Source organism: Pseudonaja textilis, chromosome 2 (genome assembly GCF_049901715.1).
Source record: "Pseudonaja textilis isolate UNSWEBS1 chromosome 2, rPseTex1.2, whole genome shotgun sequence".
Taxonomy (NCBI): Eukaryota; Metazoa; Chordata; class Lepidosauria; order Squamata; family Elapidae; genus Pseudonaja; species Pseudonaja textilis.
In genome coordinates, this window is record NC_141991.1 from 8,294,200 (window position 1) to 8,312,285 (window position 18,086).

Here is an 18,086-nt window from a genome sequence, read left to right on the forward strand (position 1 = left end):
AAGCCTCATATTTCTGCCCAGCTGCTAGGGGGGACAAACCTACTTTAGGTGGGCAATTTTGTGAAGTCTGTGCAGCCCCTTGAAATCGGATCAACTCTTCAAGAAACAACAAGCCAGGAAAGATCAAGCAGAAAAAGTCAAGATTTCAATACAGCTGGAATAGAAACTAAAAAAATAATAATAATAACGGGCAGATTGTACTCTATGTAGAATAAGGAGGGTTCCTTCATTGAGTGTCACCACATTAATACAGACAACAGAAGACAACCACTTTTGGAGGAAACCCCAAAACAGTTATTGCTTACATGTTTAATAATATATCACATTTATATACTATATCTTATATGAATAAACTGGCGGGAAGTAAAGAGAAAATCCAGGTACTCAGAACCAGCAATCAAACTAGATTCAATTCAAGGCGGTTTGCTCTATACCAGCCCTGCTATACCAACTCCAAGCCTCTTCCCTACACCTGCGCACCTCACCTACCAAATACTCCGCCACCACGTGACTTCGGCCGGCTTTTGAGCGTCTACAAAGAACAGGGCATGCGCAGAAGACCTTTGGCAGGCCCGGATGCCAAACATGGAGGACAAGAGAGCTCCGCTAGTTGCCTTATGAGACGCTCTGATCAAGAGCAATAAAGCGGGAGGGGTCATAGTCTTGTGGCTCTCTAGGAAGCAACCATATCTCACCAAGTCTGGGAGGGAGGGAGGGAGGGGGCTGGCGAGCGCGGGAAGTTTTGGCGGGACCGAGTTGCAGCTGCTCTTCTCCGCCTCAGGATTCCTGAGGGAACGGACCCCTCCCCCGCTTCTCATCCTGAAACCGGGAAAGAGGCGGGGAGAGTGGGTGAGAGAGGGTCCGCCGTGACCGAAGGAGGCCTCAGTGGGAGTTTGACCCGGTTCGGGCTGCGTTGAAACCGGAGACCGAATGGAAGCCCGGGATTCTCCTCTTCAGGCCGGGAGCGGCTGCGGTTTGGAGTCCGGCGAGGGAAGCGGCGTCCCGAGCGGCCTCCCCGAGGGTCTCCGCAGCTCCGAGGCTGACCTCTGGCGCTTCCGCAGCTGCGTCTCCCGGGAGGCCGAGGGGCCCCGGGCGCTTTGCAGCCGCCTGCACCGGCTGTGCCGGGGGTGGCTGCGGCCCGAGCGGAGCAGCAAAGCCGAGATGCTGGACCTGGTGGTGCTGGAGCAGCTGCTGGCCCTGCTGCCCCCGGAGCTGTCGGGCTGGCTGAGGGAGTGCGGGGCGGAGAGCTGCGCCCAGGCGGTGGCCCTGGCCGAAGGCTGCCTCCTCGGCCCCTCAGACTCCCCGGAGTCCGGAAAGGGGTGGCAGGTGAGGCACTTTCATCCTTTTCTGTGGCCCTTGTGTCTCTTCCTTGCAGATAATCCCAGAATACACCCAAACAACACGTGTTGGAATATAAATAGTAAACAGTATGTGGGAATTACTTTGTGGGGCGTTATTCCCACGTTCTATTTTCCCTCATACTTTGTCCTGGACTGGACAGCCCTAATGCAAAAGTTATCTCAATTCCCCCATGGGGGTGGAAGCGGGGCGGCAAAATGTCATAAAAACCATTCCAGTAAGTACAATGAGAAAACAAAAAATATTTTATTAATGTGGTCTTACAAAGGTAGAGCTAATATTCTTTGTCACGCTTCTTACAGGAGACATTCATTGAGATCTCAGCGGAGCAACAGGGAAGAGGAGATCCATCCAATGATTCTGAAAAAGTTCTATTCAGGAGGATCCAACTGGGACCACCTTGCCAGGTAAGTGTAAGTTTCTTCTGAGAAGTTTAAACACCTTCGTTCATGAGCTTCTTTGAAAACCAAATGCCAAGGTTATGTGAATTTCAAACCTGGTGTCCCTACAGAATGCCACAGTGAGCCTTACTGATTCAACCTTGAAGATGATCCTAGGAATGCAAACAAAGGACAGTTCACAAGAATCTTGTACTAGAAATGTAATTTATATGTTGGGACAATTCCAACAGTTTTCTTAATATCTTTCATAAGACTTGGGGAAAGCAGTTAAAAAAAGTAAAGACATGAAGCCAAACAATACCAATTGAACAAAAACTGCTTCAGAGATAGCCCAATATATCCATTTAAGAATAATTTACAGGATGGACAAATTTCTCATATAAAAACCTGGAAGCCAAATCTGACAAGTTTTAATGGTAACACTGTTAGTCAAGTGACTTGATATTTCCAGGATCATGTGCAACATTTTGAAATAGGGCAGATAAAAAAATCCTTAATAGGTATGTCCTGTTTTCTCACAGATTTGTGTAGATTTCTTCTGAAAAGTCTAAACGCTTTCATTCATGAGGTTCTTTGAAAACCAAATGCCGAAACTTATGTGAATTTGAACCTGGTGTCCCTACAAAATGACTTATTGGGCCTTTACTGATTCAACTTTGAAGGTAGTCCTAGCAATGCAAACCATGGGAGACTTATATTAGAAAATGTAACTTATATGTTGGAAGAGTTTAACAGTTTAATATTTCTTAATATCTTTGAAAAGAAAAGTGAAACAATACCAATTGAACAAAAATTGGTACTTGGGCAGTTTCAGTGTGCTTCAGCTGCCAAAAAAGCCAACACGGTTCTAGGCTGCATAAACAGAGGGATAGAATCAAGATCAGAGGTGGTATTCAGCAAGTTCTGACCAGTTCTGGAGAACTGGTAGCAGAAATTTTGAGTAGTTCAGAGAACCGGCAAATACCACCTCTGATTGGGGATTTTACGGTATCCTTCCCCTGCCACGCCCACCAAGCCACACCCACAGAACTGGTAGTCAAAAAAAAGACTATAGAGAAGAGCAACAAGGATGATTAGAGGACTGGAGGCTAAAACATATAAAGAATGGTTGCTGGAATTGAGTATGCCTTGTTTGATGAAAAGAAGGACTAGGGGTGACGTGATAGCAGTGTTCCAATATCTCAGGGGCTGCCATAAAGAAGAGAAAGTCAAACTATTCTCCAAAGCACCTGTGGGCAGGTCAAGAAGCAATGCATGGAAACTAATCAAGGAAAGAAGCAACCTGGAATTAAGTAGCACTTTCCTGATAGTTAGAACAATTATTCAGTGGAATAACTTGCCTCAAGAAATTGTCTATGCTGCAACACTGGGAGATTTTAAGAGGAAATTGGATTACCATTTGTCTGAAATTGTATAGGATTTTCTGCCTGAGGAGGGAATTAGAGTACTTGAAGACCTTCAAGGTCTCTTCCAAATCTGCTATTCTATTTTAAAAATTGCTTTAATGATAGCCCACTAATATTTTTTTGTATCTAGGACTCTGATCCGTTGGAGGAGATGGCTGTGGACTTCACAGAGGAGGAGTGGGCACTGCTGGATTCTAACCAAAAGGCCTTGTGCAAGGAAGTCATGCTGGAAGTTGCTATGAATATGGCTGCTCTGGGTAAGGATCCTCTTTGCTCTGGGTTCTGTTGATTAGGAAAGGTGTTTTAAGTGGGAATTAAACAGGGAAGATACATGCACTCAGTTGCATAAGGTGGTGAGAACTCTAATGACTATCACTTGTAAAATCTTTCCTAATCTCAGGAAAATCAGGATCACAAGGTATAGTATGCAGTGGACACCCACATGTGCAGAAGCCCCATACACTTCCCTTTGGTTCCCTTTAACTGCCAGGACCTCCAGATCATAAACCAATCGAGGCATGTCATGGGCAACTTTGTCCAAGGTTGTCATCACAGCCACTCTTCCAGAAAACAACAAGGGCCTTGGCAGAAATGCTCACTATAGCTTTGTGAAAGGCCTTAGATGGAAATGCCTGAGCAGATTGATCTAACAACACAAATCCTTAATATGTTTCAGGGCTGAAAAATCTCTTGGATATCATTAAGAGCATCATTGATAACAATTTCAACCCAACATCTCCTACTTTGACCAGTTGCTGGTACCAAGCCTGATACTCAGATTGGCATATTTTTGACTGGGAGATACCCCACTTTGCCATCATTTTAAATATTAATGGGTTTTTTTTCCAACCAGGTGATGGTGAGGGGCTGGAGAATGAGAAGCAGTGGAGAAAAAGTGAAAAAACATATAGTTGCATGGAATTTGGAAAGAGATTCACTGAAAGTAGTGATATTACTTGCCATCAAAGGATTGACACAGAGGACAGACCATATAAATGCCTGGAGTGTGGAAAGAGCTTTATTGACAAATGGCACGTTACTTTCCACCTAAGAATGCACACAGCGGAAAGACCATATATATGCATAGAGTGTGGAAAAAGCTTTTGTCAGAACTCAGAACTTACTCGTCATAAGAGGACCCATACTGGGGAGAGACCATATAAATGCATCCAGTGTGGGAAAGGGTTTACTCATAAAAGTGGCCTTATTAGTCATGAAAGAATTCATACAGGGGATAAACCATTTCAATGTACAGAATGTGGAAAGGCCTTTGCTCAGAAGGTACACCTTAAATCTCATGACAGAATCCACACTGGGGAGAGGCCCTATAAATGCATGGAGTGTGGAAAAAGCTTTCATTGGAACTCACAACTTATTTATCATGAGAGGATCCACACTGGGGAGAGACCATATAAATGCATCCAGTGTGGAAAAGGGTTTACTTATAAAAGTGACCTTATTAGTCATGAAAGAATCCATACAGGGGAGAAACCATTTCAATGTACAGAATGTGGAAAGAGCTTTGCTCAGAAAAGACACCTTAAATCTCATGACAGAATCCACACTGGGGAGAGGCCCTATAAATGCATGGAGTGTGGAAAAAGCTTTCATTGGAACTCACAACTTATTCATCATAAGAGGATCCATAATGGGGAGGCCGTATAAACGCATGGAGTATGGAAATAGTTTTCATTGGAACACAGATCTTTGTCATGAACCCACACCACTTCTAGAAGTGCATGGCGTGTGGAGAACTACTCAGAAAAATTATCTTACTAATCATGAGTCTGTACGGGAAAGAGACCATATAAATGCACAGAATGGAAAAAGCTTTGCTCAAAGTAGAAAACTTAATTCTCAAAAGGATCCACAGAGAATAGAGACCATATAAATGCATGTAGTGTGGAGAAAGCTTTAACAATCAAAAGACATTTACTCACAAAAGAATCCATGGGGTGGGGGGACAACACTATATATTGTATGGAGTATAGATATAGTTTTATTGGGAAAGAACATCTTACTCATCATAAACAGATTCAGTTGTGGAGGAAATCTTCTAAATGGACAAAGTAGAAAGGCCTTCAAGTAGAAACTCTTATCTGATTCACCAGTGAAGGATCCACACGGGAGAAGTCGTATGTGGAATGGTAAACTCGGGAAGGACACTATAATTCTCATAAAATAATGCCTACAGAAGAAACTATATAAATCTATGGAAAGAAATTCTGAACAATGCTAGTCCTGAATATTTGAATTCATTCAGAGAAGCTAAATTTTCCTTTGCCTATTTTCACCTGCATTCTTACCCCCACCCCCACCCCCCAATACTGTGGAAACAGGGACGCAAAATAGGAATTAAGGCCTTCACTTTCCTTCCTTTTGCCCATTGCCATCTCATTACCTTTTCCAATCAGAGGAGTAATGGCTTCCTTGACTTCCCTCTTAATTTACCTGAAAACCACTATATAAAAAGAGTTTACATGCATTAATCAAATTTAGAAAGAATTCAACCTGCACTTATCTTAATTCCCAGAAAATTCTGCTCATATTCTTTTCCTTCCTCTTAAGAAGTCTTGTCGTTTACCTTTGTTATCTCCTGACCAGGAGATGAGATCAGCTCCAGAAAGATAAGTACTTTTTTGAGTAGTTGCCAAGGCAATTATTTCATACTATCGTAACTTTCCAATATATCGTGGAGAAAAACCTTTATACTCTTACAGTCTTGGAACCTTACTAATCTCTTATGACATGTAATTCTACAGCTTCTACAGGGAACGGAACCACTTTGAGAGGTCAATTTCTGTGGGGGTTTTAGGTAGCGCAGCCCCTTGAAACCAGATGAACTGTATAAGAATCCACGCGGCCAGGAAAGACAAGGAGAAAAAGTGAACAAAAACTCAAGACTTCAACAGAATTGAAATAGATATAAAAGAGAAAAGATGCATGGCAGATTGCACTGAGTAGAAAAAGGATTCCTTTATTGAGTCTATGGAGATTCTTAATTGAATTTTCTTTGTTTTTGCTTGAAGATGTTTCACTTCTTATCCAAGAAGTTGAAAACCAAAGAAACCTGTTGGATGAAAAGCTAAAAACAAAGTCCAATTGTCTTTTGAAAAAAAAACAGCTTTGGAAGTCTTGAGTGTCATTGCAGGAATACAGACAACAAAGATGACAAATTGGTGTAAAAAGTATTTATTGCTTACATACTTATTTAATAAATGTAGTTGATGTGTGGCTGCCTTCAGCAATTTCATTTTGTCACATTTGCAGCACCATCCATGTCGTCTCCCTCCCTTTCTTCAAGACTTCAAGAGAACCGAAATAGATATAAAACAGAAAAGATGTAGGGCAGATTGTGCTCTGTAGAAACCGGGGGATTCCTTCCTCAAGTCTATGGATGTCCAGGGCAGAGGATCCCCTGCCTTTCCCACTTTGGGCTCAGGGAAATGGTTCTGTGAGATCGATGGGGTGGGGAAGCTGACATGCAACTCCCTTTGCATTTGCCCACTGCTTTGCCTAAGTGAGGATGTGTGAGTGCACAAGCACACTCGACCGCCACTTCCGCAACCCTATTCTGTAAGTCCCAATTCCCAGTAGTGGGCCATGGCCCAGGGGGTTGGGGGTCTCCCAATCCAGGTCATGATTGTCCCAAAGGTGTTTTTCAAAGACAACTGGACTTTGATTTTGCTTGTGAAGACATTTTGCTTCTCATCCAAGAAGCTGGGAACTGAAGAGGCTCCTTGGATGAGAGAAGCAGAATGTCTTCAAGCAAAAATCAAAGTCAAGTTGTCTTTTGAAAAAGCACCTTTGGGAGTTCTTCCCAGTTATCATCGCTGAAATACAGATAACAGGACGAATAAAATGGTGTGAAGGAACTCCCAAAGTATATCTTGATGGCATACCGTATTTCCTTGAAAATAAGACCCTGTCATGTTTGGAGCTCCAAAATAAGCATTAGGGCTTATTTTCGTGGAAACCATTTCAGGGTGATCAGCCTGGTTGGGCATCCCATCTCCCAGGCATGTGGACAAAAGGCAGCGAGTGCACGGGGGCCAATGTCCGGCAGCAACTGCAACCCTCTGGACACTTGGTCAGCACACTTGGGGGCTGCACAGCCCATGCAGCACAGGTGAGTTGATTACTTGTCCAAGCAGCAAACGGCAGAGGATGTGCAGGAGCGGGGAAGCATGCAATCTGGATATACCACATGGGCTGAAGGAAAGCTGAGAGTTGGTGGGCTGGAGCGGGTGGACACGGGAGGCTCGTCTGCGTGGTGGCATTGGCATCATCCAGAAGCAGAGGCGTTGGGGTGAAGGCATGCAATCCTGACGAACCGCGTGGGCTACAAGCAAACAAAGATGGTGGGACCAAGTGGGTAGGTGGCCATGGGACTCCTGTCTTTGCATCACTCGGGTTGCCTGTGGCCTGCCCAGAGCTTCAAGATAGCCTGTCTTCCCACCTCAATGCCTCCGCCTGCTGCCAGTACCTCCACACGAAGACAAGCTTCCCACAGCCGGCTGCCTGCTCCAGCCCACCAATTCGGCTTTCCAGCAGCCTGTGCAGCGCATCCAGTACACCTGCCTTCCCGACCTGCACCTCTGCCTTTGTGCAAAGACGAGCAATACAATTTTTTGAAAACATCTTGGGGAGTGAAAAGCTGGAATATCCTTTTTCATCCTCGTCCAGGTTTTTGGCTCCAGTAAGCACAATCACTTTGGAATGAAATGGTATTCAGTAAAATACTTTACCAAATCATAACTTTAATATTGTTATCCATATTGCTCAATTTCAGCATAACTATAACTACTTGTATTGAAACTAAGCAATGCAGATAACTCTTATAAGCGCGAGCATCTGGTTAGCCACCATGGCAGAAATGGCTGCAGTTCAGTCATCTTCCTGAGACGTGGTTTACCATTTGCTCACTGAACGTGGTAAATCTTTTTTTTGTAACAATTTTTTTGAAGTAGTGCAGCCCCTTGAAACCAGATCAACTCTTCAAGAAACAAGAAGCCAGGAAAGATCAAGTAGAAAAAGTCAAGATTTCAACATAGTAGTGTTGTGAAAAAAAAATCAGTCTGGTTCAGTTCAAAGTCAGGAGAGAGGCCCTGGAAATAAAATGGAGGCTAGCTGCTTAGGAAAGAAGGTCCGTTTATTGATGAGCAGATCCACAACATGCAGTTCTGGAACAACTGACCAAATGGCTCAACGGGTGGATGGATCTTTACAGGTTTCTGGGGTTTTGTGTTCGAAATACTTCAGGGCATTCTGCAATGTAGTGAGCCTGGTGTTCTTTTGCTATTCTAATGGTGGTGGGTTAATGCTATTATGTCCTAAAAGGTCACTACCTGTCCTCAGAATTTGGGTGGGGGAATGCAAATTAAATCACATCATTTGGATATGGTGCAGTGGCCTATGGGTGGAGTTTTTGCCTCACAATTAGAAGGCTGCGAGTTCAATCCTAGGTAGCGGCAGATATTTCTCTCTCTAGGCACAATGAGTAAATCTCTGCTTCAAACTCTGGATTGGTGACAGGAAGGGCGTCCGGCCAGTAACTACTCAACTCCATTCAGTTGCCCCTACTCTACTCCAATGCAAGGGATTACGGGTGATTAAAAGAAAAAGAAAAAAGGAGATGGTGTTTTGTTTGTGAATAATCTTAATGGGCACAAAATCTGCTGGGAGCAATTTAGAAAGACTGGGACTGCTTTCTGCGTCTTAAGAACATTTTTTTTTTATTTCTCCTTTGGGGAAATACAATAGTTTATCTCTTTTAATATTCCTGAAAATATTCCAGAAGGGGTGGGTGGGCTTCTTACAGCAGAAATAGAAACCAAAAACGTAATGGGCAGATTGTACCCTGTAGAAAAAGGAGGATTCCTTCTTTGAGTGTCACCACATGAATACAGACAACAGAGTCCAAACCGGTTTGGAGAAATCCCCCAAACAGTTATTGCTTACATAATTATTCCATAATATATAGCGTATTATATAGTTACACAGCATAACAATAAATTTACTGGCGGGAAGGAAAGAGAAATCCCAGGTGCTCAGAACCAGCAAGCTAAGATTCCATTCAAAGGCGCTTTGCTCTATTCCGGCCGGGCTCTTTCCTGTATCCGCGCATCCCCCTCCAATCCCACCTTCCAAATACTCCGCCACCACGTGACTTCGGTCGACCTTTGAGCGTCTATAGAGAACAGGGCATGCGCAGAAGACCTTTGCCAGGTCCGACCGTCGGACACAGAGGATAGGACAGGCGGTAGCTGCCTTATGGGACGCTCTAATCAAGAGCATGAGAGATCAGAGTCTTGTGCCTCTCTAGGAAGTAATCATATCTCACCGAGTCTGTTGGGGGGCCTGGCGAGCGCGGGAAATTTTGGCGGGAGTGACTTGCAGCTTCTCTGCCTCAGAAGCCCTGAGGGGCGGAGCCCCACCCCCTTCTTCTCGCTGAAACCGGGAAAGGGGCGTGAAGAATCGGCGGAGGAGGGTCCGCTGTGACCGAATTTCTCCCCGCTCCGGCTGCGTTGAAGCCGGAGACCGAATGGAGGCCCGGGGGTCTCCCCTTCAGGCGGGGAGCGGCCTCCCCGAGGGTCTCCGCAGCTCCGAGGCTGAGCGCTGGCGCTTCCGCAGCTGCGTCTCCCGGGAGGCCGAGGGACCCCGGGCGCTTTGCAGCCGCCTGCACCGGCTGTGCCGGGGGTGGCTGCGGCCCGAGCGGAGCAGCAAAGCCGAGATGCTGGACCTGGTGGTGCTGGAGCAGCTGCTGGCCCTGCTGCCCCCGGAGCTGTCGGGCTGGCTGAGGGAGTGCGGGGCGGAGAGCTGCGCCCAGGCGGTGGCCCTGGCCGAAGGCTGCCTCCTCGGCCCCGCAGCCGCCCCGGAGCCCGGAAAGGGGCGGCAGGTGAGGCACTTTCGTCCTCTTCTACGTCTCTTGTCTCTCTTCCTTATATAGATAATTGCAGAGAAAAGACATCCAGACAACTCCTGTTGGGATGGTGTAATAGTATGTGGGAATAACTTTGTGAGACATTATTCACTCATTCTATTTTCCCTCATAGTTTGTCATGGATTGGACAACCATAATGCAAAAGATAACTTAATTCCCCCATGGGGGTGGAAGGGGAAATGTCATAAAAACCCTTTCTAGTATTTCCAATCACGATTCCCAAATCAGGGACTCAGACTGAATCCAAGAGGGATCCTCTATAGCTATTGCCCAAAATACCACCCACCCACAAATTATGTTTCTATATCTCAGTTGGATCATCCAAGTTCTCTAGTCATTTCAGAAATCTTGATCAGTACCATTTGCTTTGAATTGAATGTGAACGTAACATAAGTCAATTCATTAAGTGAATTCCCCTCCTCTATTCCCAATTTGTGTCATGTCATTCTTTTAGTCCACCTTAGGATATTATTGCACCCTTTGATGCTGAGAATATATCATTCATTAAAGTTGAATATCCTTCAGAATCATTTTGCAAATTGATTTATTGAGCAAATCTGCCAAAAGGTTGCACTCCATTGCAACAGAGATTCTCCCTAGTTCATTACTTTTCTATATATTCAAAATTATCTTAAAACATTTATCACTAAAAGTTAAACCTAACTGGGAATTTGTTAGAAAAAAATGAAGTATCCAAATTGTTTTAATGAGAGTCTCAACGTTTCAAGATCTACTTCCAAGATCTACTTCTGAACTTCCAGGTTGGTGGATAGGATAAAATTAAATACATTCACAAAGAAGGAAAGGCCAAAATTGTCAGGGAAAGGAGAGGAGATAAATAAGCAGCTCCTGCTCCAAAGGAAAATAGGAAATAAAAAAGAAGCAACTCACAAAAGTGGCAGAAAATCTCAAGTTGTCTCATTTTGATTTGAATTGGAAAAATACATGTGGAAAGGAAAAACTTAAGCAAACTAACATGGTTAGTTTGAAGTCATTTGAAAGTGGATTATAAATCAGGCTTTTTTTTCAGTTTCAGGAGCCATTGATTGAGGAGATTTCAGCAGAGCTCCAGGGAAGAGGAGATCCATCCAATGATTCTGAAGAGCTTCTTTTCAGGAGGATCCAACTGGGACCACGTTGTCAGGTAAGTGTAGATTGAAATGTTTAAACCAGGATTCGCCAACCTTTTGGACCTTAGGGACCACCAAACTCATAATTCTAAATCCCAGGGACCACTAATTGGTTCTTTGGGCATGGCCTAATTTGTGGGTATGGCTTGGTGGTCATGTGACTGGCTGGGCATGGCTTGTATGTAAATATTATAAATATTTATATAAATATTGAATTTTTTTTATAAAAAAGCAACTTTTACCCAAAATCAGGCAGAGCAGGCAGGCAGATTGAGTTGCTCACAGAATCATTCAGTGATCTATCTATCTGCCATTGGCAAGCTCAGTCTGTCACATAAAATTTGCTTGCCGTGAGTCTGCTCTGAATAATAGAAACTTCAGTCCTAAGGGAGGTTCGACTGTGCTTAAAAGCAGAGCCAAATATCTAAAGACTAGCTAGAAAGTAAGAAATCCAACCATTTCCTGCTTCCTAGCTAATTAATCTCCCGGCACAGCAGAACACCTGATGCTCAGAAAAAGGAAAAATAGCAATTTAGCAGGCAAGTTTGCCTGCTAAGGAGTGAGTGGGCGGGGAGGGTTCCTGCGGGCCATGTGGGTGGTACAGCCTTGTATTTCTGCACAGCCTGGATTAATTGCTTTGGGGGGGTACTCTGGGGGTGAGATTTCTCTACAGCCCACCAAAATTTTCTTACAGACCACCAGTGGGCCACGACCCACGGTTGTTGACCGCTGCTTTAAATAACTTCATTTATGAGCTTTGAAAACCAAATGCCAAGTGTATGTGAATTTGAACATGGCATCTCCACAGAATGCCCCACTGAGCCTTATTGATTCAAGGTTGAGGATAGTCCTAGGAATGCAAACAAAGTTCATTTCAATTCACAAGAGGAAATATAACTTATATGTTAGAACAGTTTAACAGTTTAATCTTTCTTAATATCTTTGGAAATACTTGGGGATAGCAGTTAAAAAATTAAAGACATGAACTGAAACAATACCAATTGAACAAAAATTGGTATTTTGAGCCAAAAAAGCCAAAAGAGTTCTAGGCTGCATAAACAGAGGGATAGAATCAAGATCATGTGAAGTGTTAATACCACTTAGAATAATGCATCTAGTTTTGATTGCCATAATGTAAAAAAGATGTTGAGACTCCAGAAAGAGTGCAGAGAAGATCAACAAGGATGATTAGAGGACTGGAGGCTAAAACATATAAAGAATGGTTGCTGGAATTAAGTATGCCTTATTTGATGAAAAAAAGGACTAGGGGTGACATGATAGCAGTGTTCCAATATTTCAGGGGATGCCACAAAGAAGAGGGAGTCAAGCTATTCTCCAAAGCACCTGAGGGCAGGTCAAGAAGCAATGGGTGGAAGCTAAGCAAGGAGAGAATCAACCTCGATTTAAGGAGAATTTTCCTGATAGTTAGAACAATTATTCAATGGAATAACTTGCCTCCAGAAATTGTAAATGCTGCAACGCTGAAAGTTTTTAAGAAGAGATTGAATTAACCATTTGAAATGGTATAGGGTTTCCTGCCTGAGCAGGGGGTTGGACTAGAAGACCTCCAAGGTCCCTTCCAACTTTGTTACTCTATTCCATTTTAAAATTGCTTCAGTGATAGCCCAATATATCCATTTAAAAATAAATTAGAGGATGGGCAAATTTCTCATATAAAAACCTGTTAGTCAAAGCTGAGAAGTTTTAATAGTAAGACTGTTGGTCAGGTGACTTTGATATTTTCAGGATCATGTACAACATTTTGAAATAGGGCAGATAGAAAATTCCTAAAATAGGTATGTGCTGTTTTCTAACAAATTTGTGTTTTACTGGGCCAGAGACAAAATCTTCCTCTGCACAAAATCTTTTTGGTGAATTCTTCCAGGCCAGGGGAGGGGGTCCCCAAGCAGTGCTACAGCTTGGATGCATCTAAGCTATATTTTGTGCCTTTAAAAAACAGCATGGAGGAGGTGGAGGGGGGGCTTCCCAACCTTAAGGACTATGTGCACCTTCAGGGTGTATGTCTGTCTTAGGAGAAAATGACCATTTGGTCTTTTGCAAAGCTCTCTTTTGGAATTAAGAAAAAAACATGAGAGGACAGTCATAGGGGGAAAATATTTGTTTTGTTTCTAGGACTCTGATCCGTTGGAGGAGGTGGCTGTGGACTTCACAGAGGAGGAGTGGACACTGCTGGATTCTAGCCAAAAGGCCTTGTGCAAGGAAGTCATGCTGGAAGTTGCTATGAATATGGCTGCTCTGGGTAAGCATCCTCTTTGCTCTGGGTTCTGTTGATTAGGAAAGGTGTTTTAAGTGGGAATTAAACAGGGAAGATACATGCACTCAGTTGCATAAGCTGGTGAGAACTCTAATGACTATCACTTGTAAAATCTTTCCTAATCTCAGGGAAATCAGGATCACAAGGTATAGTATGCAGTGGACACCCACATGTTCAGAAGCCCCATACGCTTCCCTTTGGTTCTCTTTAACTGCCAGGACCTCCAGATCATAAACCAGTCGAGGCATGTCATGGGCAACTTTGTCCAAGGTTGCCATCACAGCCACTCTTCCAGAAAACAACAAGGGCCTTGGCAGAAATGCTCACTATAGCATTGTGAAAGGCCTTAGATGGAAATGCCTGAGCAGATTGATCTAACAACACAAATCCGTAATATGTTTCAGGGCTGAAAAATCTCTTGGATATCATTAAGAGCATCATTGATAACAATTTCAACCCAGCATCTCCTACTTTGACCAGTTGCTGGTACCAGGCCTGATACTCAGATTGGCATATTTTTGACTGGGAGATACCCCACTTTGCCATCATTTTAAATATTAATGAGAATTTCTGGGTTTTTTTTCCAACCAGGTGATGGTGAGGGGCTGGAGAATGAGAAGCAGTGGAGTTTATTTAAACTACAAAGGGCAGTGTCTTCAAAGGGCCAAAGTGACTTCTGTACAAGGCATAATCTGACTCCCCATCAGCGGATCCACTCAAGTGAAAAAACATATAGTTGCATGGAATTTGGAAAGAGATTCACTGAAAGTAGTGATATTACTTGCCATCAAAGGATTGACACAGAGGACAGACCATATAAATGCCTGGAGTGTGGAAAGAGCTTTATTGACAAATGGCACGTTACTTTCCACCTAAGAATGCACACAGCGGAAAGACCATATATATGCATAGAGTGTGGAAAAAGCTTTTGTCAGAACTCAGAACTTACTCGTCATAAGAGGACCCATACTGGGGAGAGACCATATAAATGCATCCAGTGTGGGAAAGGGTTTACTCATAAAAGTGGCCTTATTAGTCATGAAAGAATTCATACAGGGGAGAAACCATTTCAATGTACAGAATGTGGAAAGACCTTTGCTCAGAAGGGACACCTTAAATCTCATGACAGAATCCACACTGGGGAGAGGCCCTATAAATGCATGGAGTGTGGAAAAAGCTTTCATTGGAACTCACAACTTATTAATCATGAGAGGATCCACACTGAGGAGAGATCGTATAAATGCATACAGTGTGGAAAAGGGTTTACTCAAAAAAGTGGTCTTATTTGTCATGAAAGAATCCATACAAGGGAGAAACCATTTCAATGTACAGAATGTGGAAAGAGCTTTGCTCAGAAAAGACACCTTAAATCTCATGACAGAATCCACACTGGGGAGAGGCCCTATAAATGCATGGAGTGTGGAAAAAGCTTTCATTGGAACTCACAACTTATTCATCATAAGAGGATCCATAATGGGGAGGCCGTATAAACGCATGGAGTATGGAAATAGTTTTCATTGGAACACAGATCTTTGTCATGAACCCACACCACTTCTAGAAGTGCATGGCGTGTGGAGAGCTACTCAGAAAAATTATCTTACTAATCATGAGTCTATACGGGAAAGAGACCATATAAATGCACAGAATGGAAAAAGCTTTGCTCAAAGTAGAAAACTTAATTCTCAAAAGGATCCACAGAGAATAGAGACCATATAAATGCATGTAGTGTGGAGAAAGCTTTAACAATCAAAAGACATTTACTCACAAAAGAATCCATGGGGTGGGGGGACAACACTATATATTGTATGGAGTATAGATATAGTTTTATTGGGAAAGAACATCTTACTCATCATAAATAGATTCAGTTGTGGAGGAAATCTTCTAAATGGACAAAGTAGAAAGGCCTTCAAGTAGAAACTCTTATCTGATTCACCAGTGAAGGATCCACACGGGAGAAGTCGTATGTGGAATGGTAAACTCGGGAAGGACACTATAATTCTCATAAAATAATGCCTACAGAAGAAACTATATAAATCTATGGAAAGAAATTCTGAACAATGCTAGTCCTGAATATTTGAATTCATTCAGAGAAGCTAAATTTTCCTTTGCCTATTTTCACCTGCATTCTTACCCCCACCCCCACCCCCAATACTGTGGAAACAGGGACGCAAAATAGGAATTAAGGCCTTCACTTTCCTTCCTTTTGCCCATTGCCATCTCATTACCTTTTCCAATCAGAGGAGTAATGGCTTCCTTGACTTCCCTCTTAATTTACCTGAAAACCACTATATAAAAAGAGTTTACATGCATTAATCAAATTTAGAAAGAATTCAACCTGCACTTATCTTAATTCCCAGAAAATTCTGCTCATATTCTTTTCCTTCCTCTTAAGAAGTCTTGTCGTTTACCTTTGTTATCTCCTGACCAGGAGATGAGATCAACTCCAGAAAGATAAGTACTTTTTGAGTAGTTGCCAAGGCAATTATTTCATACTATCGTAACTTTCCAATATATCGTGGAGAAAAACCTTTATACTCTTACAGTCTTGGAACCTTACTAATCTCTTATGACATGTAATTCTACAGCTTCTACAGGAACGGAACCACTTTGAGAGGTCAATTTCTGTGGGGTTTTAGGTAGCGCAGCCCCTTGAAACCAGATGAACTGTATAAGAATCCACGTGCCAGGAAAGACAAGGAGAAAAAGTGAACAAAAACTCAAGACTTCAACAGAATTGAAATAGATATAAAAGAGAAAAGATGCATGGCAGATTGCACTGAGTAGAAAAAGGATTCCTTTATTGAGTCTATGGAGATTCTTAATTGAATTTTCTTTGTTTTTGCTTGAAGATGTTTCACTTCTTATCCAAGAAGTTGAAAACCAAAGAAACCTGTTGGATGAAAAGCTAAAAACAAAGTCCAATTGTCTTTTGAAAAAAAAACAGCTTTGGAAGTCTTGAGTGTCATTGCAGGAATACAGACAACAAAGATGACAAATTGGTGTAAAAAGTATTTATTGCTTACATACTTATTTAATAAATGTAGTTGATGTGTGGCTGCCTTCAGCAATTTCATTTTGTCACATTTGCAGCACCATCCATGTCGTCTCCCTCCCTTTCTTCAAGACTTCAAGAGAACCGAAATAGATATAAAACAGAAAAGATGTAGGGCAGATTGTGCTCTGTAGAAACCGGGGGATGCCTTCCTCAAGTCTATGGATGTCCAGGGCAGAGGATCCCCTGCCTTTCCCACTTTGGGCTCAGGGAAATGGTTCTGTGAGATCGATGGGGTGGGGAAGCTGACATGCAACTCCCTTTGCATTTGCCCACTGCTTTGCCTAAGTGGGAATGTGTGAGTGCACAAGCACACTCGACCGCCACTTCCGCAACCCCATTCTGTAAGTCCCAATTCCCAGTAGTGGGCCATGGCCCAGGGGGGTTGGGGGTCTCCCAATCCAGGTCATGATTGTCCCAAAGGTGTTTTTTCAAAAGACAACTGGACTTTGATTTTGCTTGTGAAGACATTTTGCTTCTCATCCAAGAAGCTGGGAACTGAAGAGGCTCCTTGGATGAGAGAAGCAGAATGTCTTCAAGCAAAAATCAAAGTCAAGTTGTCTTTTGAAAAAGCACCTTTGGGAGTTCTTCCCCAGTTATCATCGCTGAAATACAGATAACAGGACGAATAAAATGGTGTGAAGGAACTCCCAAAGTATATCTTGATGGCATACCGTATTTCCTTGAAAATAAGACCCTGTCATGTTTGGAGCTCCAAAATAAGCATTAGGGCTTATTTTCGTGGAAACCATTTCAGGGTGATCAGCCTGGTTGGGCATCCCATCTCCCAGGCATGTGGACAAAAGGCAGCGAGTGCACGGGGGCCAATGTCCGGCAGCAACTGCAACCCTCTGGACACTTGGTCAGCACACTTGGGGGCTGCACAGCCCATGCAGCACAGGTGAGTTGATTACTTGTCCAAGCAGCAAACGGCAGAGGATGTGCAGGAGCGGGGAAGCATGCAATCTGGATATACCACATGGGCTGAAGGAAAGCTGAGAGTTGGTGGGCTGGAGCGGGTGGACACGGGAGGCTCATCTGCATGGTGGCATTGGCATCATCCAGAAGCAGAGGCGTTGGGGTGAAGGCATGCAATCCTGACGAACCGCGTGGGCTACAAGCAAACAAAGATGGTGGGACCAAGTGGGTAGGTGGCCATGGGACTCCTGTCTTTGCATCACTCGGGTTGCCTGTGGCCTGCCCAGAGCTTCAAGATAGCCTGTCTTCCCACCTCAATGCCTCCGCCTGCTGCCAGTACCTCCACACGAAGACAAGCTTCCCACAGCCGGCTGCCTGCTCCAGCCCACCAATTCGGCTTTCCAGCAGCCTGTGCAGCGCATCCAGTACACCTGCCTTCCCGACCTGCACCTCTGCCTTTGTGCAAAGACGAGCAATACAATTTTTTGAAAACATCTTGGGGAGTGAAAAGCTGGAATATCCTTTTCCATCCTCGTCCAAGTTTTTGGCTCCAGTAAGCACAATCACTTTGGAATGAAATGGTATTCAGTAAAATACTTTAC

The 18,086-nt window shown here is 43.5% G+C and overlaps 2 protein-coding genes across 2 annotated transcripts; both read left to right on the plus strand.

Annotated features, from left to right (window-relative positions):
- The first annotated feature begins 444 nt into the window (after window positions 1-444).
- Window positions 445-6,398, plus strand: LOC148126660 (uncharacterized). Its single transcript, XM_087928166.1, is given in 5 exon segments — window positions 445-1,326; window positions 1,662-1,766; window positions 3,297-3,423; window positions 4,020-4,818; window positions 4,820-6,398. Coding segments are annotated over 5 exon segments (1,665 nt in total). The 5' UTR covers window positions 445-930; the 3' UTR covers window positions 5,058-6,398.
- Window positions 6,399-9,390: 2,992 nt separating this feature from the next.
- On the plus strand, window positions 9,391-15,552 carry LOC148126661 (uncharacterized). Its single transcript, XM_087928145.1, is given in 5 exon segments — window positions 9,391-10,064; window positions 11,140-11,253; window positions 13,373-13,499; window positions 14,106-14,991; window positions 14,993-15,552. Coding segments are annotated over 5 exon segments (1,719 nt in total). The 5' UTR covers window positions 9,391-9,710; the 3' UTR covers window positions 15,231-15,552.
- Window positions 15,553-18,086: the final 2,534 nt, after the last annotated feature.